Source organism: Mustela lutreola, chromosome 13 (assembly GCF_030435805.1).
Source record: "Mustela lutreola isolate mMusLut2 chromosome 13, mMusLut2.pri, whole genome shotgun sequence".
In the NCBI taxonomy this organism is placed as follows: Eukaryota; Metazoa; Chordata; class Mammalia; order Carnivora; family Mustelidae; genus Mustela; species Mustela lutreola.
Window position 1 is genome coordinate 37114848 of NC_081302.1, and position 26600 is coordinate 37141447.

The 26600-nt window shown below is 34.8% G+C and overlaps 1 protein-coding gene across 1 annotated transcript in view; it reads left to right on the forward strand.

Moving 5' to 3' along the window:
- The window catches only part of KLHL1 (kelch like family member 1), a 396571-nt gene that overhangs the window by 130102 nt on the left and 239869 nt on the right, over positions 1–26600 (forward strand). The window contains exon 3 of the mRNA XM_059144513.1: positions 17253–17389. Within this exon, the coding sequence (XP_059000496.1) occupies positions 17253–17389 (137 nt within the window). The remainder of the gene's footprint in view (positions 1–17252; positions 17390–26600) is intronic.

Here is a 26600-nt window from a genome sequence, read left to right on the forward strand (position 1 = left end):
ACATTACAGCGAGTAATTATTGTCAACATCGATACTTTCCTTAAATGTGATAAGAATAATTTTAGCCTAAGGCTATCTGCTAAATTCATGCAAATAAGAATTTATATTTTCTTTACATCATGACTTAAGACTTTAGTACTATTTTATAAGTAATTTATGTACTTATGATTCTAAGTTAAACATACATTAACTAACATGTGGGAAAATATTTATGGGGCATGGGGAAAAGGCAAGTGCTGTTTTTAGTAATCACAGTTACATTGTATGTCCTTATTTACACTTTTGCACAGTAAAATGATGATAAGTAATGCAAAATCAGTTCTTTGCTATAAATAAATGATCATCTTAGCATCAGTAACAAACAAATGGGTTTTACTTATTTTGTTATATTTTGATTAGCACAGATGAGTATTGCCTTTGGGCAAAATATATATGATGTTATAATCACTAGCACTGGAACATGGGGCAATTATAATAATTTCAAATAATGAAAAAAAGAAGCAATTTACATTAAGATCTACTGCTCCTTTAGGAAAGACACTGAAAGCTAATCTTATAAGCACTCACTAAATATTCATTCATAAAGTAATGTATATTTAATTTCTTATTATTATCTCATCATTCAAACCTTTCAAATCAATCCCTACTTAAGTTAATAGATTATGACTATTAAAGGGCTCTCCATAAAACCCTTTGTTTTTGTTCTGGTTATATTGTATATATGTTTTTAACCTGATATAAGTCATACCTATCAATGTATTTATGAAATGTAATGTTTATATAGATACATTCAATTACTGCTAAGCATATATTTAAGTAAGTTAGTTCTAAAAAGCTAGTAATACTTAAGATAAAATGTTAATACATTTTTGTCATGGAAAATAATCAAAATTCTGAATTTATCTGTGCTTTATGTTTTCAGAGAAATTGTAAAATAAATATAAACTTCCCATAAATGGCCCAGAATAATTGATCAGCAACAAGTGTACCAAAAAAACTGAATATAAATCCCTGAGTATTAAATATAGGGAATTTTTGTTAGGTAGTCTACCTGTAATCAGGGATGTCAGATGCTAAAAATTAGACTGACAGGATCAATTTTATCATTGGACAGGCAATTTTCTTTTCATTTCTTCTTTTTTAAGATTTTATTTATTTATTTATTCATTTGTCAGAGAGAGAGCACACGCAGGGGAGCAGCAGGCAGAACAAGGAGCTGGATGCAGGACTTGATCCCAGGACCCTGTGATTATGACTTGAGCCAAAGGCAGACTACTTTAACCAACTGAGCCACCCAGGCATCCCTGGACCGCCAAATTTTCAATGCTAGGAGAATTAAAGGGTTTTCAGGGCCTACTTCGTTAAAATGTACAGGTATAGAATGAAATATCATTTAGTCTGTGAAAGTTTTTTCCCTCTCTAGCCATTATTAGGAGTAAGTGCATTACACAGAAGTAAACGAAAAAAATCTTAAACAGCTAACATCTTCTGAGTTGGAAATAGTATTATTTATAATTTTATGTGCATAGAAATACACATATATATAGATATGTGTATATATATGATACATATATATGATTTAGTATTTTTTACAGAGCATTAGTATCATGAAAATAGTTGAAGCTAAAAGTGGCAATTGAAATGATTATTTAGAAACACTTAGGGGAACCTGAGTGGCTCAGTCAGTTGTGTCTGCCTTCAGCTCAGGTCATGATTTCAGGGTCTTGGGATCAAGCCCCACATCAGGCTCCCTGTTCAGCAGAGTTTGCTTCTCCCTCGCCCTCTGCCCCTTTGCCTACTTGTGCAATCTCTCTCTCTCTCTTTCTCAAATAAATAAATAAAACCTATTTTTAAATAAACAGTTAAAACATATTAAATGCAGTAAAAAATTACTTTCATAAGTAATTTTGATATTAATATTCAGAAGTAGACATGTAGTACTATATCTATACTGATGGAAAGTTTATTTACATAGATTTTCTGTGATGACAGAAGAGTAGCTCATCTCTTCTATTTTATTAAATCCAACATCCACCTAAATCTCTCAGTCAGCCTGATAGGGTGACTTGGTGGCTTAGTTGGTTAAGCAGCTGCCTTAGGCTCAGTCATGATGATAGGGTCTTGGGATTGAGCCCCACATTGGGCTCCATGCTCTGTGGGGGAGCCTGCTTCTCCCTCTCCGTCTGCCTGCCACCCCCTGCTTATGTTTTCTCAGCTTTATAGTTAATAAGGCTCTGAAAAACTTCAGGATTAAAAAAAAAAAAGTTCTCAGTGCCTTCTGGCTTCAGTGGCCCCATGTAATAGTCACAGTTCCAGGCAGTACCCATGGTAGCCAGCTTCCAGAGGGCTTCTATGAATGCATAGACAATGCATTCATATAATACTTCCTTGAATGCATAGACAATAATGCAAAGCTGCAAGGATCATGAGCTAAGAAAATATGTCACCACTAGACATGCCTTAGAAGAAATGCTGAAAGTTGCTCTTCAAGCTGAAATGAATGGACTTGAATTAGTAACATGAAACCTTGAAAGTATAAACCATACTTGTAAAGCCAAATATACAGTCAAATTCAGAATATTTAAGGGGCGCCTGGGTGTCTCAGTGGGTTAAAGCCTCTGCCTTCGGCTCAGGTTATGATCCCAGGGTCCTGGGATCGAGCCCACATCGGGCCCTCTGCTCAGCAGGGAGCCTGCTTTCCCCCCTCACTCTGCCTGCCTCTCTGCCTATTTGTGATCTCTGTCTGTCAAATAAATAAAATCTAAAAAAAAAAAAATTTTAAACTGTAATGTCATAATGTGTTAATCATGTAACTTTAATACAGAGATTAGAAGACAAAAAAAAACAAGACAAAAATTTTAAAGATAATTATTGCAATCATCATGAGTTAATGGATGTACAGTATACAAAGAGGTAAATTGTGACATCAAACAAAATATGTGTGGAGTAAAAAAAAAAGTAGTTTTTGTATGTAATTGAGATTAAGTTGCTATCAGCTTAAAATAGACTTTTATATTTATATTTATACTTATAGGTTGTTTTGTGAGGGAACTGCAAAACAGCCAGAAAACAATTAGGTGGCATTGGACATCCTTACCTATCAATAATTATTCTAAATATAACTGGATTAAATTATCCAATCAAAAGGTATAGTGTGAATGAATGGATTATAAAATAAGACCCAACTCTATGCTGCTTACAAGACACTCACTTAGGCTTTCAGAGCACACATAGTCCAAAAGAAAAAAATGGAGAAAAATATTCCAAGGAGGAGAGAGGAGTCAAGATGGCGGAGAAGTAGCAGGCTGAGATTACTTCAGCTAGCCAGAGATCAGCTAGATAGCTTATCTAAAGATTGCAAATACCTGAAAATCCATCGGCAGATCGAAGAGAAGAAGAACAGCAATTCTGGAAACAGAAAAACAACCACTTTCTGAAAGGTAGGACCGGTGGAGAAGTGACTCCAAAGCGATGGGAAGATAGACCCTGGGGGGAGGGGCCGGCTCCCGGCAAGTGGCGGAGCAATGGCGCAGAAAATCAGGACTTTTAAAAGTCTGTGCCGCTGAGGGACATCGCTCCAGAGGCTAAACGGGGGCGAAGCCCATGAGGGGTCAGCGTGGCCTCAGGTCCCACAGGGTCACAGAAGGATCGGGGGTGTCTGAGTGTCGCAGAGCTTGCGGGTATTGGAACGGGAAAGCCGGCTACAGAGACAGAGCCGACAGAAATCTCACAGCTCGGTGTTACCTTGAACCGGCTGCAGGCTCGGTGAGCTCGGAGCACGGCCGGAGGTCAGGCAGACGGGAGTAACTGGGCGCTGTTCTCTGAGGGCGCACTCAAGAGTGGGGCCCTGGGCTCTCGGGTCCTCCAGGCCGGAGACCAGGAGGCGGCCATTTGTATACCTGTCCTCCGGAACTCTACAGAAAGCGTTCAGGGAACAAAAGCTCCTGAAAGCAAACCCGAGCGGATTACTCTCCCCGGCCCCTGGTAAGGGCGGTGCAATTCCGCCTGGGGCAAAGACACTTGAGAATCACTACAACAGGCCCCTCCCCCAGAAGATCAATAAGAAATCCAGCCTAGACCAAGTTCACCTACCAAGGAGTGGGTTTCAATACCAAGGAGAGCAGCAGAATTCCAGAGGAGGAGAAAGCAAAGCACAGAACTCATGGCTTTTTCCCTGTGATTTTTTTTTTAGTCTTGCAGTTAATTTAATTTTTTTCTTTTTCATTTTTTGTTTTTTTTCTCACCTTCTGGTAAAATTTTTTTTTAACTTTTACCTTTTTCTTTTTTAACGTTTTTTAACCAGTTTATCTAATATATATATTTTATCTTTTTTATATTTTTCTTATTTGTTTTCTTTTTTTAAATTCTTTTCTTTTTTTTTCTTTTTTTTTTGTTCTTCCTTTTTGAACCTCTTTTTATCCCCTTTCTCCCCCCTCACGATTTGGGATCTCTTCTAATTTGGTTAAAACATATTTTCCTGGGGTTGTTGCCACCCTTTTAGTATTTTACTTGCTCCTTCATATACTCTTATCTGGACAAAATGACAAGACGGAAAAATTCACCACAAAAAAAAGAACAAGAGGCAGTACAGAAGGCTAGGGACATAATCAATACAGACATTGGTAATATGTCAGATCTAGAGTTCAGAATGACAATTCTCAATGTTCTAGCCTGGCTCGAAAAAGGCATGGAAGATATTAGAGAAACCCTCTCGAGAGATATAAAAGCCCTTTCTGGAGAAATAAAAGAACTAAAATCTAACCAAGTTGAAATCAAAAAAGCTATTAATGAGGTACAATCAAAAATGGAGGCTCTCACTGCTAGGATAAATGAATCAGAAGAAGAATTAGTGATATAGAAGAAAAAATGACAGAGAATAAAGAAGCTGAGCAAAAGAGGGACAAACAGCTACTGGACCACGAGGGGAGAATTCGAGAGATAAGTGACACCATAAGACGAAACAACATTAGAATAATTGGGATTCCAGAAGAAGAAGAAAGAGAGAGGGGAGCAGAAGGTATACTAGAGAGAATTGTTGGGGAGAATTTCCCCAATATGGCAAAGGGAAGGAGCATCAAAATTCAGGAGGTTCAGAGAACGCCCCTCAAAATCAATAAGAATAGGCCCACACCCCGTCACCTAATACTAAAATTTACAAGTCTCAGTGACAAAGAGAAAACCCTGAAAGCAGCCCGGGAAAAGAAGTCTGTAACGTACAATGGTAAAAACATTAGATTGGCAGCTGACTTATCCACAGAGACCTGGCAGGCCAGAAAGAGCTTGCATGATATTTTCAGAGCACTAAACGAGAAAAACATGCAGCCAAGAATACTATATCCAGCTAAGCTATCATTGAAAATAGAAGGAGAGATTAAAAGCTTCCAGGACAAACAAAAACGGAAAGAATTTGCAAACACCAAACCAGCTCTACAGGAAATATTGAAAGGGGTCCTCTAAGCAAAGAGAGAGCCTACAAGTGGTAGATCAGAAAGGAACAGAGACCATATACAGTAACAGTCACCTTACAGGCAATACAATGGCACTAAATTCATATCTCTCAATAGTTACCCTGAATGTTAATGGGCTAAATGCCCCTGTCAAAAGACACAGGATATCAGAATGGATAAAAAAACAAAACCCATCTATATGTTGCCTCCAAGAAACTCATTTTAAGCCCGAAGACACCTCCAGATTTAAAGTGAGGGGGTGGAAAAGAGTTTACCATGCTAATGGACATCACAAGAAAGCAGGAGTGGCAATCTTTATATCAGATCAATTAGATTTTAAGCCAAAGACTATAATAAGAGATGAGGAAGGACACTATATCATACTCAAAGGGTCTGTCCAACAAGATTTAACAATTTTAAATATCTATACCCCCAACGTGGGAGCAGCCAACTATATAAACCAATTAATAACAAAATCAAAGAAACACATCAACAATAATACAATCATAGTAGGGGACTTTAACACTCCCCTCACTGAAATGGACAGATCATCAAAGCAAGAGATCAGCAAGGAAATAAAGGCCTTAAACGACACCCTGGACCAGATGGACATCACAGATATATTCAGAACATTTCATCCCAAAGCAACAGAATACACATTCTTCTCTAGTGCACATGGAACATTCTCCAGAATAGTTCACATCCTCGGTCCTAAATCAGGACTCAACCGGTATCAAAAGATTGGGATCATTCCCTGCATATTTTCAGACCACAATGCTCTAAAGCTAGAACTCAACCACAAAAGGAAGTTTGGAAAGAATCCAAATACATGGAGACTAAACAGCATCCTTCTAAAGAATGAATGGGTCAACCGGGAAATTAAAGAAGAATTGAAAAAAATCATGGAAACAAATGATAATGAAAATACAACGGTTCAAAATCTGTTGGACACAACAAAGGCAGTCCTGAGAGGAAAATATATAGCGGTACAAGCCTTTCTCAAGAAACAAGAAAGGTCTCAGGTACACAAACTAACCCTACACCTAAAGGAGCTTGAGAAAGAACAAGAAAGAAACCCTAAGCCCAGCAGGAGAAGAGAAATCATAAAGATCAAAGCAGAAATCAATGAAATAGACCAAAAAACAATAGAACAAATCAACAAAACTAGGAGCTGGTTCTTTGAAAGAATTAATAAAATTGATAAACCCCTGGCCCGACTTATCAAAAAGAAAAGAGAAAGGACCCAAATAAATAAAATCATGAATTAAAAAAGAGAGATCACAACTAACACCAAAGAAATACAAACTATTATAATAACATACTATGAGCAACTCTACACCAATAAATTTGACAATCTGGAAGAAATGGATGCATTCCTAGAAACATATAAACTACCACAACTGAACCAGGAATAAATAGAAAGCCTGAACAGACCCATAACCAGTAAGGAGATTGAAACAGGCATTAAAAATCTCCAAACAAACAAAAGCCCAGGGCCAGACGGCTTCCCAGGGGAATTCTACCAAACATTTAAAGAAGAACTAATTCCTATTCTCCTGAAACGGTTCCAAAAAATAGAAATGGAAGGAAAACTTCCAAACTCATTTAATGAGGCCAGCATCACCTTGATCCCAAAACCAGACAAGGATCCCACCAAAAAAGAGAGCTATAGACCAATATCCTTGATGAACACAGATGCAAAAATACTCAACAAAATACTAGCCAATAGGATTCAACAGTACATTAAAAGGATTATTCACCACGACCAAGTGGGATTTATTCCAGGGCTGCAAGGTTGGTTCAACATCCGCAAATCAGTCAATGTGATACAACACATCAATAAAAGAAAGAACAAGAACCATATGACACTCTCAATAGATGCTGAAAAAGCATTTGACAAAGTACAGCATCCATTCCTGATCAAAACTCTTCAAAGTGTAGGGATAGAGGGCACATACCTCAATATCATCAAAGCCATCTATGAAAAATCCACCGCAATTATCATTCTCAATGGAGAAAAACTGAAAGCTTTTCTGCTAAGGTCAGGAACACGGCAGGGATGTCCATTATCACCACTGCTATTCAGCATAGTACTAGAGGTCCTAGCCTCAGCAATCAGACAACAAAAGGAAATTAAAGGCATCCAAATTGGCAAAGAAGAAGTCAAATTATCACTCTTCACAGATGATATGATACTATATGTGGAAAACCCAAAAGACTCCACTCCTAAACTGCTAGAACTTATACAGGAATTCAGTAAAGTGTCAGGATATAAAATCAATGCACAGAAATCAGTTGCATTTCTCTACACCAACAGCAAGACAGAAGAAAGAGAAATTAAGGAGCCAATCCCATTTACAATTGCACCCAAAACCATAAGATACCTAGGAATAAACCTAACCAAAGAGGCACAGAATCTATACTCAGAAAACTATAAAGTACTCATGAAAGAAATTGAGGAAGACACAAAGAAATGGAAAAATGTTCCATGCTCCTGGATTGGAAGAATAAATATTGTGAAAATGTCTATGCTACCTAAAGCAATCTACACATTTAATGCAATTCCTATCAAAGTACCATCCATCTTTTTCAAAGAAATGGAACAAATAATTCTAAAATTTATATGGAACCAGAAAAGACCTCGAATAGCCAAAGGGATATTGAAAAAGAAAGCAAACGTTGGTGGCATCACAATTCCGGACTTCAAGCTCTATTACAAAGATGTCATTATCAAGACAGCATGGTACTGGCACAAAAACAGACACATAGATCAATGGAACAGAATAGAGAGCCCAGAAATAGAGCCTCAACTCTACAGTCAACTAATCTTCGACAAAGCAGGAAAGAATGTCCAAAGGAAAAAAGACAGCCTCTTCAATAAATGGTTTTGGGAAAACTGAACAGCCACATGCAGAAAAATGAAATTGGACCATTTCCTTACACCACACACAAAAATAGACTCAAAATGGATGAAGGACCTCAATGTGCGAAAGGAATCCATCAAAATACTTGAGGAGAACACAGGCAGCAACCTCTTTGACCTCAGCCGCAGCAACATCTTCCTAGGAACAACGCCAAAGGCAAGGGAAGCAAGGGCAAAAATGAACTATTGGGATTTCATCAAGATCAAAAGCTTTTTCACAGCAAAGGAAACAGTTAACAAAATCAAAAGACAACTGACAGAATGGGAGAAGATATTTGCAAACGACATATCAGATAAAGGACTAGTGTCCAGAATCTATAAAGAACTTAGCAAACTCAACACCCAAAGAACAAATAATCCAATCAAGAAATGGGCAGAGGACATGAACAGACATTTCTGCAAAGAAGACATCCAGATGGCCAACAGACACATGAAAAAGTGCTCCATATCACTCGGCATCAGGGAAATACAAATCAAAACCACAATGCGATATCACCTCACACCAGTCAGAATGGCTAAAATCAACAAGTCAGAAAATGACAGATGCTGGCGAGGATGCGGAGAAAGGGGAACCCTCCTACACTGTTGGTGGGAATGCAAGCTGGTGCAGCCACTCTGGAAAACAGCATGGAGGTTCCTCAAAATGTTGAAAATAGAACTGCCCTATGACCTAGCAATTGCACTATTGGGTATTTACCCTAAAGATACAAACGTAGTGATCCAAAGGGGCACGTGCACCCGAATGTTTATAGCAGCAATGTCCACAATAGCCAAACTATGGAAAGAACCTAGATGTCCATCAACAGATGAATGGATCAAGAAGATGTGGTATATATACACAATGGAATACCATGCAGCCATCAGAAGAAATGAAATCTTGCCTTTTGCGACAACATGGATGGAACTAGAGCGTATCATGCTTAGCGAAATAAGTCAAGCAGAGAAAGACAACTATCATATGATCTCCCTGATATGAGGAAGTGGTGATGCAACATGGGGGCTTAAGTGGGTAGGAGAAGAATAAATGAAACATGATGGGAATGGGAGGGAGACAAACCATAAGTGACTCTTAATCTCACAAAACAAACTGAGGGTTGCTGGGGGGAGGGGGTTTGGGAGAAGTGGGTGGGATTATGGACATTGGGGAGGTATGTGCTTTGGTGAGTGCTGTGAAGTGTATAAACCTGGTGATTCACAGACCTGTACCCCTGGGGATAAAAATATATGTTTATAAAAAATTAAAAATTAAAAAAAAATATTCCAAGGAAATGGAAACAAAAAGAGACCAAGGGTAGTAATACTTTTATCAGACAAGATAGACTTTAAGGCATAATGGTAACAAGAAACAAAGGTGGTCATTATATAATGATAAAGGAATCAATTCACCAAAAGGATACAATTATAAATACATTGTGATAATCATTTTCAACATGTATGTGCATCAAATCATCACATTTTATACCTTAAATAAATGATATGTGTTAATATCTCAATAAAACTGGGAGAGGGAGAGATAGAGAAGCTGAAAAACTTTTGTTTCACTTGTTTTCCCATCATTAAAGTATCATTTTAATGTCCTCCTTTATACCTACCACTGGTATTCAGCAGTACATGAAGCATCTTTCCTTGCATAAAACAAATGCACATTAAATATGTATGTCTTAGTCTACTCCTTGTTGTTGATGCAAAAAGATTATAAAACATAACACCATTCCACATGTGCTATTTCAGATAGTGAAAATAATACGGAAAAATAGAGAGTAAAGAATTTGTGAAACTTCTGAGGTACTGGCTTACTTAAAGTGGAGTCATTTGTATTGGAAATCCTGGAAAACTCAGCCAAAAAAATTGGGACAAATTGATTATGACAGATTTTGAAAACCAGTAGAGAAACTTGGATGTGAAATCATGTGCATAATTAGAAGTTCATGTAGATTTCTATATGAGTATCATAATTAAGAAGGGAGTATCATAATTAAGTCAATAATAATAATAATGGTCCTAATGCTAGTTAACATTCACTATGTTGGTTATGTGCAGGCCCTGCTGGACATTCTTTGAATTTACTTAGCAATTGTGTCCTAGGAGATAAGGGAATTCTTGTTTTCCTCAACTTTTTCTTACAGAGTAAAAACTGGAGATATAGAAAAATTAAGACATTCACCCAAGTTAGTAAGAGGTAGTACTACTACCTACTGTCACCTGTGAATGCATTCTGCATTTATTATCCATTGTCATTGGGCCCACTCACAGGTGACAGTAGGAGGAGGTTGTGCAGGTCAGAGATGAGCTAAGAGGAGCAGAACACATAAACTCCCAGGGAGGCAGCTCCTATTGGGCCAACTGTGATTCTAGAGAAGGGATAGATGGGAACAGATAGATGATATCACTAGCACTAGGGACCTAGTTGTGCCTCATAAAGGGGGTCTGACCACGGTTAACACAAATTCCAGTACAAAAGAAAAGATGGATTTTGTGTCTTATTTGATATAGACAATGAAAGAGAAGGCGACATAAATAGTGACTTCTTAATATCTACTGTAAAAGTTCAATATGTTGGTGGTGCACCAGTTAGTAACAGAGAGGTTAAAATGAAAAAATAATCTCACAGGGAAGACTCGGAAGTTAGTTTAGAGCATCCTGAAATACTGCTGGGCTATCTAGTGAGCAGTTTCTATAGGCGTTCAAATACATGGCAAGATTTAAAACTACCATAATGGTAATAATTAAGACCATGCTCCAGGATGATTCTGAAACAGTGAGTGTTAAAGCAAAAATTTAGAGGTCTGAGAAAAAACCTAGGCTAATGAAAGAGTCAAGAAATAAGAATAGAGGGACACCTGGGTGGCTCAGTTGGTTAAGCAGCTGCCTTCGGCTCAGGTCATGATCCCAGCGTCCTGGGATCGAGTCCTACATCAGGCTCCTTGCTCAGCAGGGAGCCTGCTTCTCCCTCTGCCTCTGCCTACCATTCTGTCTGCCTGTGCTTGCTCTCTCCCCCACTCTCTCTCTCTGATAAATAAATAAAATCTTAAAAAAAAAAGAAAAAAAAAAGAAATAAGAGGAGAGAGAGAAGTCAATGAATCAGAGGTAAGCTGAGATAAGAGAGTCTCTACTGCCTTAGCTAAAAAGGGGATTTAAAGAAGAGGAGGAGGTCAACAATGTCAAACCCTGCCAATAAATTGGAGTACAGCTAGAAAAGTTGAATAGATTTGACAGAAAATAAATTTGTGATGACCTCAAGGAGAGATTTTCCAGAATGGCTGCATGATTCACATATTTATGCATTTTCGGCTCTTGCTTTCCTTGCATTAATAGAATTTATATACATACATATAAAGATACTTCATTCTGTTATGCATTAAATCCCTCCTCCAAAATCTAATTTCCATCTCATGTGTCACTTAATCTAAATGCAGTATTAACTTGTTTGCACTTCTGTTAGTGAATGAAAGAATATAACATGTTTTGTATGTTATACTTAATTGAAAAAATTTCATGTAATTAAGATTTAATTCTACAAGTCACATATTTTTCTCTATGTGGATGTGTCCCTGTTATGAATAAAGCCTTTCTGTATGTAAGATTAAACTGGTTAACTTTATATCAGTATACTTGTTGTGCTCTAGGAATAATATATATCTCTCTGGTTTATGACAGCTTATTTTCATAGCATATAATATCATATTTAGTTCTTTTGATAAAACTGATTTGACACTGATCTATCTAATTGGTATGTAGTAAATATTTGAAGACACCTGGGTCTGCAAAATTTTGTCAGATTTTGAGAATATAAAGATATAACAGGTTTAGTTACTAATGGCTCAATTAAATGTGTAACCAATTGATAACTTTAAGTATTTTCAACATGTTTTCACCCTAGGCATTAATATTAATAGGGTAGCTAAAATCATGGGTCCCATAAAGTACTCTTTACATACATAAAGTATATATTGAAGGATTTTTTTTTTCAGTTAAAAGAAGAAATGTTTCTATTTTTTTTTTTTTAAGAAGGAATGTTTCTCTTTGTTGAAGTTAACTTTTGCTATGCCCTTCATCTATATAGAAATAAGATTACCTATGTAGAAATCTATATAGGTAGAAATCTTAGAAATCTATAGATTACCTATATAGAAATAAGATTATTACAAAATAAGTAATTGAAAAAGAATATCTCCAGATTTGAAAACTATGAAAGCTTTTAGATAACAATGCCCTGTGTTGACCTTTATTCCTTTCTTTTCCCTTACAATGTTCTTAGAAAGAAGTGCATCTGTGGCACCTGGGTGATATAGTTGGCTAGGCATCTGACTCTTGGTTCAGCTCAGGTCCTAATCTCAGGGTTGTGAGATCATACCCTAAATCAGGCTCTGCACTCAGTGTGGAGTCTGCTTGAGACACTATCTCCTTCTTTCCCCTCACCCCACACGCTCTCTTTTGCTGTCTAAAATAAATAAATTTAAATCTTAAAGCAACAACAACAAAGTGGGTCCACAGTTTACTGTTGTTTAGCTTACAGATGTAAACATCACATTTGGTTCTTTTGACATATCCCCTATCACTTTGTAACATTTCCTCGCTTTCAAGAACAGAAGATGTTCTAGGCTCATCTTGTGTTTTCCATATTTCAGCCCTGTAGTCTATTTTTTTCCCAAAGATTCCTTAATGTACATACACATGCACCAACAGTATTTCTATTTTTTAATTTTTTAATTATTTTTTAAGATTTTATTTATTTATTTGATAGAGAGAGAGATCACAAGCAGGCAGAGAGGCAGGCAGAGAAAGAGAGGGAAGCAAGCTCCCTGCCAAGCAGAAAGCCCCATACAGGGCTCGATCCCAGGACCCTGAGATCACGACCCAAGCCGAATCTATTTTGCTTTTAAATTTAGAACTGTAATTTTACACTTATATGTCTGATTTTAGTCCAGAGTCATAGGATTTATTTTAGTCTCCATTTACATATTTGTAACACCATTTTCCATCAATGAGTAACCTTTTCTGATTGTCTTTAAGAATGTACTAATTTAATCTATTCTATGCAGAAAGAAGTTTCAGAATTTATAATTTAAACAACTATGAAAAAGATACCTCTTAACCACAATGCATTTTTTTTTTTTACAGTTCTTATTTTTTGGAATCAGAATATATTGTCAAAACTTTTACTCAATGTTTTTGAAATTTATATTTCCACTTAGGATTTTAAAGATAGATTTATTTATTTATTTATTCATTTTAGAGTGAGTGAAAGTGTACGCATGGGGTGGGTGGAAGGGAGAGGGAGACGCAGACTCAGCACTGAGCATGAAGACTGGAGTATGACTGATCCCATGACCCAAAATCAGTACCTGAGCTGAAATTGAGTTGGACACCCAAGACACTGAGCCACCTAGGCACCCCTCCACTTAGGAAAAAATACATAAAAAATCTTCACTCCCCTAAAATGACAAAAAATCATCAAAAAGTGAAATATTTATATCTTTTCTTTAAAGCTATCAGAAACCTGTGGCATAAACAAGAGAAGAAATATAAATAAGCAAAGAGGAGAATGACATTCCTTTCTTAGTCTCAACTTTTTTTTTTTAAAAGGCTATTATACAACTGAAAATTGCAATACAGTGGGAAAAACAGAGGAATGTAATTCATTGTTAAGAGTAAAATCAGTAAGTGGAAACCAACCTAGAGATGATCCAGTTGTTAAAATTTTCAGTAAAGGCCTAAAGCAACTATGAAAAGTAATTTAAAATATCTACAGGAAAAAATATATATAATGAATAAAGCAGTGGGAATATTGGAAATATTTGGAAAAATTCAAGTCACTAAAATTCATCTACAGTAAAACACAGAGTAGAAGAAAAATTGAGAGAAGATGAACTAAGACTGAACAACCTGTGAGGCACTGTCAGTTACTGAAACATATATGTAATTAGAGTCCTAGAAAGAGAACGTGAAGTCTAAATTTGGATTTCAATCAAAAAATGTCCATTCATGGCTCTAGAAAGCTTAGAAAACCATAGTCAGAATAAATATGAAGTAACCACACCTAGGCATATCAAATTGTTAAAATCCTAAGATAAAGAGGGAAAAAAAGTAACAACAGTTAGATATAAAGGACATAGTAAATCAGGAAAACAATTATACGAAAACAGCTGATTTTCTATTAGAAACATTGGAGCCTAGTTCATAATAGAATGTTATTTACCTAGTCCCCAAAGCTAGAATTCTATATCAAGTGAAAATAAGTTTTTAAGATATTTCCAATGCAGCTAAATAAAGACCTTTATAGGTAAATGAAAATTGGGAGAATTTATTATTATCACACCTGCAGTACAATACTAAAAAATTTCTTCCAGTTTAAGGTTATTGATACTAGATAGAAGTATACTTCTTCAGAAATGAATAGCGCCCCAGAAAAAGTGAAGAAGGGGATAAATATAAAATAAATTTTTACTTTTACATATATGTTCTTCTTTTAAGAAATTCTTGGTTAACCAGGATTGGGTAAACAGAATTATGCTGTTGTAAGGCTCTTATAATATTCATGGTAGTATAATTTTATTTGATGATACTGCTATTAGTTAAAGATCAATATTATAATCTCTGGACAAAGTCAGCAAACTTCTGTTCAGGGGTGAAATCGGTATGTAGCTTATTTTGCATAGATCATGAGCTAAAAGTTATTTTTCTAATTTTAGTCAACTGAAAATTATTTTTTGAAAAAGAACTGTGTGATGGACTATATATATGACTCTAAGTGCCTAAAATGTGTAATATCGGCCTTTTTACAGAAAAAAAAAATTTGGATCCCTACTCAAGAACAACTAATTTAAAAAAAACAAACAAAAAATTTCATCAATATGCAAAAAGGATGTAGTTAAAATGTTAATGAGTGAGATTTTTTTTAAAAAGACAATAAAAAAATTCACCCAAATGAACAGAGAATATATATGTAGAATTAAAGCCACATGTAATGTTACATACATTACTATACACCAATAAATTTTAGAACCAAGATAAAATGTGTAAATCTTTAAAAATGTGAAATGTAAGAGTGGATAATGAAGACACAGAGCACAAAAATAATCCTTTTAGTTTATTAAGTAATTAAAATGAGATCATGTCACCTTTTCTCAAAATAGTCAAATCAAGATATTTTTTCAGGTAAGTTATACAACAATTTAAGGGAAAAATTAATTGCTTTCTTCTATAAATCATTATCCAAAATTAAAAAGAGTTGAAGTTGCCACCTCATTTTATGAGGCTTTGTAATATTAACTCAAAAGTCTGATCAGAAATTACTACAAGAGAAAATTATAGATTTATCTCTCTTGTGACTATAAATAGAAAATCCTAAAGATAATTTTGATTAATATAAAAGGCCTTTTGTGAATTTTAACACCCATATATTTTAACAGTGGTTAATAAAGCTAGAAATTGAAGGGGACTTTCTGACATGGTAAATTTACATAGTAATACACTCAGCAAGTATCTTACTAAAAGGAGAATCTTTAGATTTGTGCCTTTGAAGACAGAGAAAAACAGAAATTTTCTCCCCCTGGCACAGTGACTTTTCAACACACCACTGGAATACTAGAGGTCCTGGATGAGGTTTTAAGAAAATCAACAGAAAAAAAGTTATAGAAAACAAACTAGAATAATGTAAAATGGGATTATTTGCAAGTGATATAAATATCTACTGAGAACGAAAAATAGCAGAGTCAAAAGAACTAGTAAGATAATTCAGTAAATGTGCCAGATAAAAGATATATTTATGAAAGATTCAACTAATGAATTTTAAACCAACAAAAACCAACACAAGAAGAATTTTTTAAAAAGTTAATACACATAATGCCAACAACACTTTAAAGTATGAAAAAAATCAACCAAGAATATATAAGGCAATTTTAGGGAAAACTTTAAAATTTGAATAGAAAGCAGCAGGATATAATGAATACATGGAGAGATATTTTATACTTCTGTGCTGGATGACTTTATATTATAAATGATACCAAAAATCACCAAAATCAGAAATTCTATACATTTTTAATTAAAATTCCATTTAACTTATTCAAAGAATTTAACAAACTTAAAGATTTAAAGAATAAAACTTCACTAATAGATAAAAATAAGATGGAGGACTTGTCTCATATGGTTATAAAGACATATTTAGAATCATATCATTGAAAAGAATATTATATTGTCACAAGAGCAGGCAAATAAGCAAAAACAATAGAAATCTCAGAGATAGATAAGTTTACATTCAGGACTCAAATTCTCAATATAGAAGCACCATTAATTCAGTGGGAAATAATCAGAGTCTTTAGTAGATAGTGTGGTTTAAAAGTGAGTATATAGACAGAAATAATTGGATTCTCATCCAAAAGGATGGAAAACTAAATATGACAGAAAGAATGTGTACTGAAATGAGAGAAGAAAACTAAATGGGGGGGTGTATTTAAAATGATAGAAGGATGTTCTGTGATCAAAGGTGGTACAAAATTTCCCAACTCAGTTTTGAGAAGTAAAATCTATAAAGCAATAAATAGATTGATAGATGATAGATAGCTACAGAGATACATAGATGGTAGGTAGGTAGATAGAGTACCTTTGTACTGCATTTTTTTAAAAGATTTATTTATTTATTTTAGAGAGAAAGAGTGAGCGGGGTGGGAGGGGCAGAGAGAATCTTAAGAAGACTGTACACTGAGTGTGGAGCCTGACGCAGGGCTCCATCTCAGGACCCAGAGGTCATGAGCTGAGCTGAAACCAAAAGTCAGTTGCTTCACTGACTGAACCACGCAGGTGCCCTGTACTACATTCTTATTGACACTTAGCATCTGCTGCTTTACATTCATGACCTAAACTGGACCCTATGATTCTTTCAGGCTTGTTCTCAGCTCAGTCTCCGACTATTTTGCTGCCATGTTTACCAGTGATGTTTGTGAGGCCAAGCAAGAGGAAATCAAGATGGAAGGCATAGACCCCAATGCCCTCTGGGACCTTGTGCAGTTTGCATATACAGGTACAGTAAAAGAATTATAGCTTCATGTTGCTGTCTTGTAAATTTGAGAATTTGAGAATTTAAAGGTTAAAATGTGCTTAGTTTGTATCTTTCTCTTTTTCAGTTAAAAGGTTATCAGGGAAAAATCAGACTACCTTTTCATTTGTCATGGACTCACATATGTATATATGTATACATGTACCCTATTCCCATCTACAAAGGTCTTAATAAGCTTATAAAAATAAATAGTCAATAGAGTGAGCTTGGGAGTGGAGCAAAGAGGTTATTAATTATTAAATAAGAATTTTTTAAATGTCCATCATGAGAGCATCAGGAAGAGAAATATATTATCATTGGAAAGTATGGGTTGAAATAACTCTTTTCTCCTTAAAATTTATTATTTTAATATTAAAATCTTCATAGAACATTTAAGGTGGAATTGACAAACTTAGCTGAAAAGGACAATGAAGATACTTAGAGTTATGGAAATGACTACATTTTGAGGTTTTTTCTTCCTGATCTACTATGTGGACATTTTCTAATGGCCTTTGCATTATGTTATATTTAGTATATTCAAATAAGTTTGCTAATTTAGCAAACATTTGTTGAACGTTTCTCAGTGTGCAAGTATCAGCTGTGTCTCTGGAGAATAAACTAATGAATAAGATGTCTTCATCTTCCAGAAGCTCATAGTCTGAGAGGAGAAGAATTAGATGTGGGAATAAATATTGATATAATGTGACACCTGAAGAGTTAGAAGGCATAAACCCTGCTGTTCGAAGCATTATCAGGGCTCATATTAATTTAAAACATTTTAATAATTTTCAAGATGATTGTGGTAAGGGGAGTCATTATAATAAGGTATTGTGATACAAGCCAAGGTAGATAGTATGAACTGAAGTTGTCTATATACATATATATATATATGTATATATATAATTTGAAATGCCATGTGGCTTATTTTGCATGAACTCTCAATCATACTATGAAACAAGAAAAACTGTAGACTAGGGCTTGATAATCAAAGCAGCAGGACCCTAGTTTAAGGAGCTGTGTTTTTGTAGCGTATTTGGTTATGGGAAACAAGAGGTTGGCATTGCAAAGATCAGCTGCTAGGACCAAAATGCTGTGGGACTAGTGGGAATCTGTCTTCCTGAAGGAGGATTTGGCTTCTCATAGAGGGGGGTTTGCTACTATAACACTTAATCAGTAAATGAAGACTCTTTGAAAAGAAAAATGCTCATGCTCTGGGTGCTTTATCTCAAAGTAGCAATGTGATGGACAGACACACATTTTCCAGCCTCAGTTCTTTTTATTTATTTTCATTTTTAAATAGATTTATTTATTTATTTTGAAGAGAAAGAGAGAGAGAGAGTGCGAGCACATGCACACACAGAGTGAGTTCCCATGCAGGGTGGAAGGGCAGGGGGAGAGGGAGAGAGAACTTCAAGCTGACTGAGCATAGAGCCATACAGAGCTGGATCTCACAACCCTGAGGTCATGACCTAAGCCAAAATCAAGAATTGGGCACTTAACTGACTGAGCTACTCGGCACCTGACCACAATTATTTTTAAATTATATTTTGCCCAAGCAAATATTGCACTGGACAAAGGTAAGCGAGTGGAAAAGTATGTATTCAAGGCTGTTGCAAAAGGAGAGAAAAACAAAGTTCAGTCTTTAATTCTGCTGAAACAAAGAGAGGGAGAGGTTTTTAAGTGTTAGGATGAGAGTACACAGACCATCTGTGTTTACTGTTTGGCTTTACTTAAAGGAAAAGTAAACATTTTCCTATCTTTGGGACATAATGTAGTTTTACAACTCAGAGCAAGACATTCACTCATATTATACGTCTATTTCCCACAAAAACTGAAAGATAGGGGTACTACTATCATCCTTGAAGCTGACATTTCAAAGAGAATGCTTCTGGGGCCTTAAGAACAAGATTCCTGGGTTGTAAAACTGGCAAAAAGGCTTTAAAATTTACTTACATCTCAGAGGGGTAGAGAAAGAACTTAACAAGTACAAGTTCTCTGAAGTAAATTCTCTGAGAAAAGGGAGACCAAAGATCTGAAGTTCAGAAAGTAGCCTGTTTACAGCTCAGTCAAACTGAAGGCCATTAAAACCATCTAGTCAATTTCAATCTACATACAACCTGAAATAGTAACATAAAGGATCTTTGGCCTCCCAACCAAGAGAATAAACATAACCGCACTGTTTCCTTGAAAGGGAAGAATCATGAAACTTACATTTTAGGGATCTTTCTAGGAACAAAAAGACATAAATCCAATCCTTACAGTCTCCATGGCCTGGCAATCTTGCATTTCTCTTATTCAAAACTAGGTCAAAAGACACTCATCATCATGCAGAACAAAGTTGGAAGGTGTTTCAAAGCTCCCTGCTGAATGTAATGACCCAGATTTGCTCAGCTTTATGGAAGGCAGAAAAGATATAAAGTAGCCTTTCAGGTGCCACTGCTCCTTTGGTCTTTGATGCAACATCCATAGCTCCCTGGTCATTGATAAATTTCTTATTGTTGGTTTATAGAGATAGATGAGCAAATAATTTACAAGCTAATACTGGGAGAATTTGGGGCATAAGATAAAATACCTTATCTTTTTATAGATTTTTTTAAACAAATTACAACAATAGAAGAGATGTAGTGAGCAATGACAGAAAGGTAATAATAGGATGAATCAGTATATGTGTCCATTTAGGTAGTGTGCTAGCTAGTCTCTGAGACTTTTCTTGGTAGTAGGTTAAAAAGAATGCATCACAGAAGAGGGAAAAAATGAATGAGCAGTAAAGACACTTAAAAGGTCAGCTATTTGATATTTTCTTAAATTTTTAGGTTTGAGAGGCTTTGGAGAAATTAAGGAAGATCAACTCTGTAAAGCATTGATAGTTAACTATTAGCTGTAGAAGTAAAGTATTCAGTAGAGATCCATAAGATTGCTTTAAAATAATTTAAACAGATTAAAATTTCCATGAGATCTGGAAAGTCTGGAAGGTTTGAAAGAACCATATGTAGCTAATTTATTCATTAATGTAGAAATTAAGGGGGGAAAATGAAAGCGTAAAGTAGCTTGCAATAAATTCTTGACTAAGATAAGCTTCAGTGATTATAGGGTTTAATAATCGTTGATTTGAAGAATGAGGAATTATCCCTTAAAGAATTTCAGGTAGTAAAATTTGCACATGGTAAGTCATGGGAGACATCTTCCCTGTCTACAGCTCTTTCCTCCTACTCTAGCAAATTTGAATAAAGTGGGACCAGGGGCCTGATAGAGCTTCAGTAAGAATGAAGGCAAGTAGCTACAGATTTATTTTTCTGGTAGCTAGGAAGACGGACCTAGGTACAAAGGAGGTGACTGCGGTGATGGTAATAGCTCAAGGGTAATATGAATATTTTTAAAGGAAACATATAACAATAAAAAAGTTAATACTAGCACTATATAAAATAGGATTAAAAAAACAGTAAGGTTTTCATGTTGACAAAATTAAACCGTTCTAGTGGCATAAAGGATTAAAATACAGCAATAAAAATGATGTCTAATTATTACAGTATCAAAATTAGCTCCTTTAGGTCATTTTTTTTCACACATTGTCATAGTTCAGGAATGGAAAAGAAATGAAAATTTACACTAATGTTAGAAATAATTGTATTTCTAATATGAGGTTCATATCAATTTCCTAAGTTCTTACTTAGCTGTTTAAATCGTTTCAAAATTTCTTTTTAAAACTTTCTATTGGATTTTTTTAATGGTTTTCAACCAAGAAATCTGAGTATGATCTTAACTATTCATAGAGAGCAAAAAGGGCAAAATCAATAGTGCCTGTCATAAAATCATCTCCTTTTATAACTGGTGACTTACATTTAAAGTTTGAATTCTTAGTTATAATCCAAAAGATACATAATTACAATATTGTGTATCAGTTTTCAAAATGAAACCATAATTCAGCTAACAATATTTAAACATCCTGCATGAAAAGAGTCACACTAGGGACTAGAAGATAAAATACAAATTAAGACTGGATGGATACAGGTTAATATAACATAAACCTTTAAACAAATTTGATAATGAATGAAATTATTAGAACAGGGCATAGTGAAAAAGCTCTTTACTTCTGTTTTCAAAAGCAGTAAGATCTGTGTACCACTTTTCACTTTATGACTTTCTCAGTTATTATAGTGCAAATACTTAAAAACAGCTTTTTGGGTATTTTCCTACATGTAATGGAGCTTCTGTTCTGTAATTTTACAGAATTTCTATTCTAATTTCTAGAAAAGAAACCTGAGATAGTAATTGTTGAATCTGTAATAAAGCCTGTGATTTGAACTATGAAGTCAAGGCTGTTCTGGAGTGATTCTACAGAACATATTTACAAGCACAGAATCAAAGAAGAAAATTTAAAAAATATATATGTTTATAGTTTATCTCATTCTACTTTCATATTATATAGAAACTTAGAGATGTATAGAACTATAGAAATTCCATCCCTTACATTATAAATTTTATAGATGAACATTTTTTTCATGGCTAAGTATGTGAGGCAAAGCAGAGGCACCAAAACTGTCTTTTGTAAGAAGTGCGTATTTGGTATTTCAAATAAGCATTGAAAAATCTTCTAAGACAAATCAGAACTTTGTTGATCTCTTTTGAATTAATGTGAGGGGACAGATTTTTTTTCCAGCTTTAAGAACCTCTGAAGTTCTTCAGGCAGTCCATCAATGAAATAAAGTAACCTGACAAAGATCAATAGTAAGACACTGAATCTAATACTAGAATGAAACATCAGAACACACATTTAATGGCATTTTCTCTACTGAATCAATGTCCTTTGTAAAGTTATCAGTTATGCTGGAGTTCCTTGGAGCAGCTTGTGACCAAAATAGTTTGGGTAGCTTAAATTGACAACCACATTACTGTACAGTGGCTTACTTTGGATCATGTTTCTTCCCAGTCTTACTGCTAGTTCCCTGCACAAGGCAATAGTACCTATCAACTTAAGCACATTAATGCCTAATAGTCCTTGTCCTGTAAATGCACTGAACAACTTTCAAGTGTTACTGGATGCCTACTATGTGCTGTGCCCGATAGTCTTTGGAAGACAATTTACTTAATTACACACATTTTCTGTCTTTATGGGACTTTCGAGTTTAGGGTATAAAATAACTAGCTTTTGCTGTCTTCTTTTCATATAAACATATATTTGATAGACAGTCTAATATTTCTTCCTTACAGAATGGTATAAAGCAAATGTTGAAGGCCATTACATTGGTTGTGTGTATGTATTTAAATGAATACATATATGTAGATATACATACACATACCACACACACACATACACATATATTTTACATGTATAATATTTATACATATTTCAATATTTGCATTCTGGCCCAAAACTGATGATCCTATAGTGAAAATAAAAGAGGAAATTTAATATATTTGAAAAGGATGCTCTGGAGTTCACTATATTTTAGCGTTCTTTCAGGTTGATTGAAATTTCCTTCTGGTTTCTCTTTTATATAGTCCCTACTATCCAGACATACTTGAAAATATACTGTGTTCATTGATGCGTAAGGAAATAGAGTTCTAACAAATGTGGGAGATGGGACTGCAGGGTTACTAGCAAAGTGTCAGGTCCTGTAGAGAACTGATAAGGACACAGTTTAAATAAAGGAAGCTGTCCATCTAGCAGTGGTATTAAGAAGAGAGGTAGAAAATTAAACTGCCAAATGGCAAACATTTAATCATACTGAAGAGTTAACTTCCTTATTAAAAAAAGAAAGGTTTATGTGCCACTGAAGTTAATTAAAATCTTAGTACATGCTAACAAATGTTAAGATAGCTTCTGCTTACTGCCAAACATTTGAACAAAATAAATACACACATACAGGAGACGAGATGTTTAATGTTCTGCTTTGATATTAAAAAAGCATACATCAATATAGTCAGCCTGGACTGAATATTCTAAACTCCCCTCAGAATTTTTTATTGTAATTAAACGTAAATTATTGTTTCATTTTTATTACTGGTTTAATTCAAGTGGCATGAATTATGCAAGCACATTAGCAGAATATTAGTTTTAAAGTTAGAACTTTCACTAGTTGGAAAATTTCTGTTCTCAATTTAAGAAATTGTGACTTTAAAGACTGGCTTTATCTATTATTATTTTATGCATTAATTTAAAATATTGATTTAGTAATTTCCATAGGATGCTGACATAATCTATTCAGGAAGAAAAAAAGTAAAAATAATAAAAATAAATCAGTTATATTATCATCCTATTTCTGCCTTTTCATTATCCCAAGAACCTTTATTTGCTTGTGTGTGTGTGTGTGTGTGTGTGTGTGTGTGTGTGTGTGTGTGATGAATGATACAAGCTAATTTGGAGAAATTTTTGTATCAAAATAGATAATAAAAATTATGTACATTTTCTGAATATTTTATAACATTTTGTTGTTACTAAACTGCATCTTGGCTTCATGCTATGGAATTTCATAAACAGATTGAGAAAGAAATTGGTATATGAAACTTAATATTTACTAGCGATAGTGGAAAAGTTATGTCTCTTCTGCTCTGTAATTCACATTTACTTTCTGGGTCACCAAGTAAGGAAAATCTCCCAGATCTCATCTTATAATCAACTTTGTTTTCTTAAAAAATCTGCTTGGATTTTATTTTATTGTTACTCACAATCTTATAATTGTTGACATTTTTCCTTTGGGAACTAGGAATTGTATAGAGAAACTGTTTACATGTCCTTTTTGTCCTACGTTTTGCTTTGGATCCTCGGAAGGCAGGCACTGACTCCTGTGTCACCATGCATGTGTGCAGAATGCACGCTGTGTATTTTTTGCATTAATCTCCTTTTGACTATATTTTTCGGGGTCACTTCACCTTCACTCTAATCCCAAAATATCTGCACACTTGTTCCTGTTGTACTTGCGGGGTAGTATGTAGAATTCAACATCAGAGACCTGTGGGGTTTTTCTTGGCCTTCACCAGGACTAACATTCAACCAAAACTCACTGAGATGATTCAGCCCAGTATTCGTTCAGACTGTTGGGCATTTATTCTAATTGGCATGTTCTTACTTCTTACTTCTCAAGTATTTTAACTATATCCTTTGAGCTCCCCCAGTTTTACTTAGAGGTCTTGGTCAACTTACTTAACTTTATAGAGTCTTCATATTACTCAACTCTAAGAAAGGAAAATAATAATGTCTAAGTACATGAGCTAATAAAATTATGTGGGTTTAGCATACTGCTTAGAATGTTATAAACACTCAATTGTGATGATTATTTGTAATGGGTGTTTTTACAAGTTCCATCAAATCCTTTGTAGAATCCATATAAAAAATGAAACTGGAGATAAAACTGGGGAGTGAATCATCACTTTGTCGACCGTTATTAATTTTAAATCTGATTTATTATTTGTGCTAGTATTATAGTATGAACTCTCATCTATATATAATTTGGTATACATTTTTAGTGATTTTTACTGCCTTATATATTTTAATTATTTTGATCACCTATTGTCTTCATTATTTTAGCATATCTTATCTCATTCCACCCAGTAACAAGATGAGATGAGCAAGTAGTCAACTCTTACTGTCAGTTACAAAAATGAAAATACCTTGCTATAGAGGACAAAAAAATTCCATGGACATGGGAGCATAGTCCAGTTTTCCCACAGGCATTCCAATGTCTTTTCTGCTAGATCTGAAGGTATTCAATGTTCCGTCTGATTAACAAGAGAGGGAATGCTGCCTATATGTATTTATGTTACTACTTCCATTTTATTGCTTTCCATTTTACTAGTTCCAATTTCCTAGTACCAACTGCCATCAAATATAATTTCTTCTTACAATTAATTTCCTTTTCCACAAAATCATGAATAAACTGAAGAAAGTATGTAGATGCTACAAATGGAGAATTGTGATTGATCCTAGCAGTATACCACTGATCATCCTAAGGCTGGGACATTCACAATTTCATAACTTTGCAAATGTAAGTCTGATTTTGTTTTGTTATTATTATGTAAGTAAGAAAAATGATTAAAAAACCCTACATGTTTAACATGTAACATTTTCAGGATGTTTTACACACATCTGTATTACTTCTTATAACTTTCATGCAGTTGGGAACAATGCAGCAACAACCCCACATAGGTTTCTGAACAATACATATCTTTAAAAATATACTTGAGTTGTGTTTTGATTATTCTCAATACTTTGCATTTGAAATTGGATAGTGGGGATTCTTTCTGCAGAAGTATGTGGTGGAAAAAAACAACTAAAAACAATAAACAAGCAAAAACAAGCAAATAAAACAACTCCAGTCACCCCCTTTAAAGACTTCCAGGAATCATCATTTTGTCTGGTTATCACCTTCATTCAGGCGAGACTTCCCCTTCATGTGGAGACATGAAATTCATAAAAAGAACTCTTAAGAATTTTGTTTTTAAATGCTTTGTCTACCTCCCATAAAGGACACTAAGGGTTACCCAACAGGGAAAACATTTCAGCCAGAAGTGAATGGTATGCTGAAAACACATCAGAAGGGAATACCTTGATCTCTTGACTCATTTAGATTGTGTGCTTGAGCTTTCTTAGACACATTATAGCCCTGTTGTAGTCCTCTTGAACTCCTTTTGCCAGAGAAAATATTCCACTAAATGACATTCGTGCAAGTCTGATGCTTGTGTCTGCCAGGTCTTTTCTTCTTCTCTGGAGATGTTGTTTAGGAACATGTGTGTGTGTGTGTGTGTGTGTGTGCGTGTGTGTGCACAGTGGGGAGTGGGGGGTGAGGTACTGCAGAATAAAATATCTATAAAAAATCTAGACTAGTAATGGAAGTTCAGTCTTGTGAGAAGAATTATCAAAATCACTTTAATATATAACATGTTTATTTCTGATTCATTCATGTCAAAATGTAAACAATACTTTGAATTATATGTCATTAATTATTTTCATGTGTTTTCCCGGACCATATAGTGTACTTTCTGATAAATGGGTATTTTAATAGGGCATTTTAAAATTTTTTGACAAATTATTATTTTACTTATCAAGTCGAAGAAAATATATGTAGGAACTCAAGCACAAGCCTTATTTTTCATATGTATTTTATTTAAATTTGCCATGTCACAAACTGGCTCAAAATGGCTCCAAAGTAAAATATATTCAGGAGGGAAATAAGTGGTCAATAATGTATAGGGTAGTTTT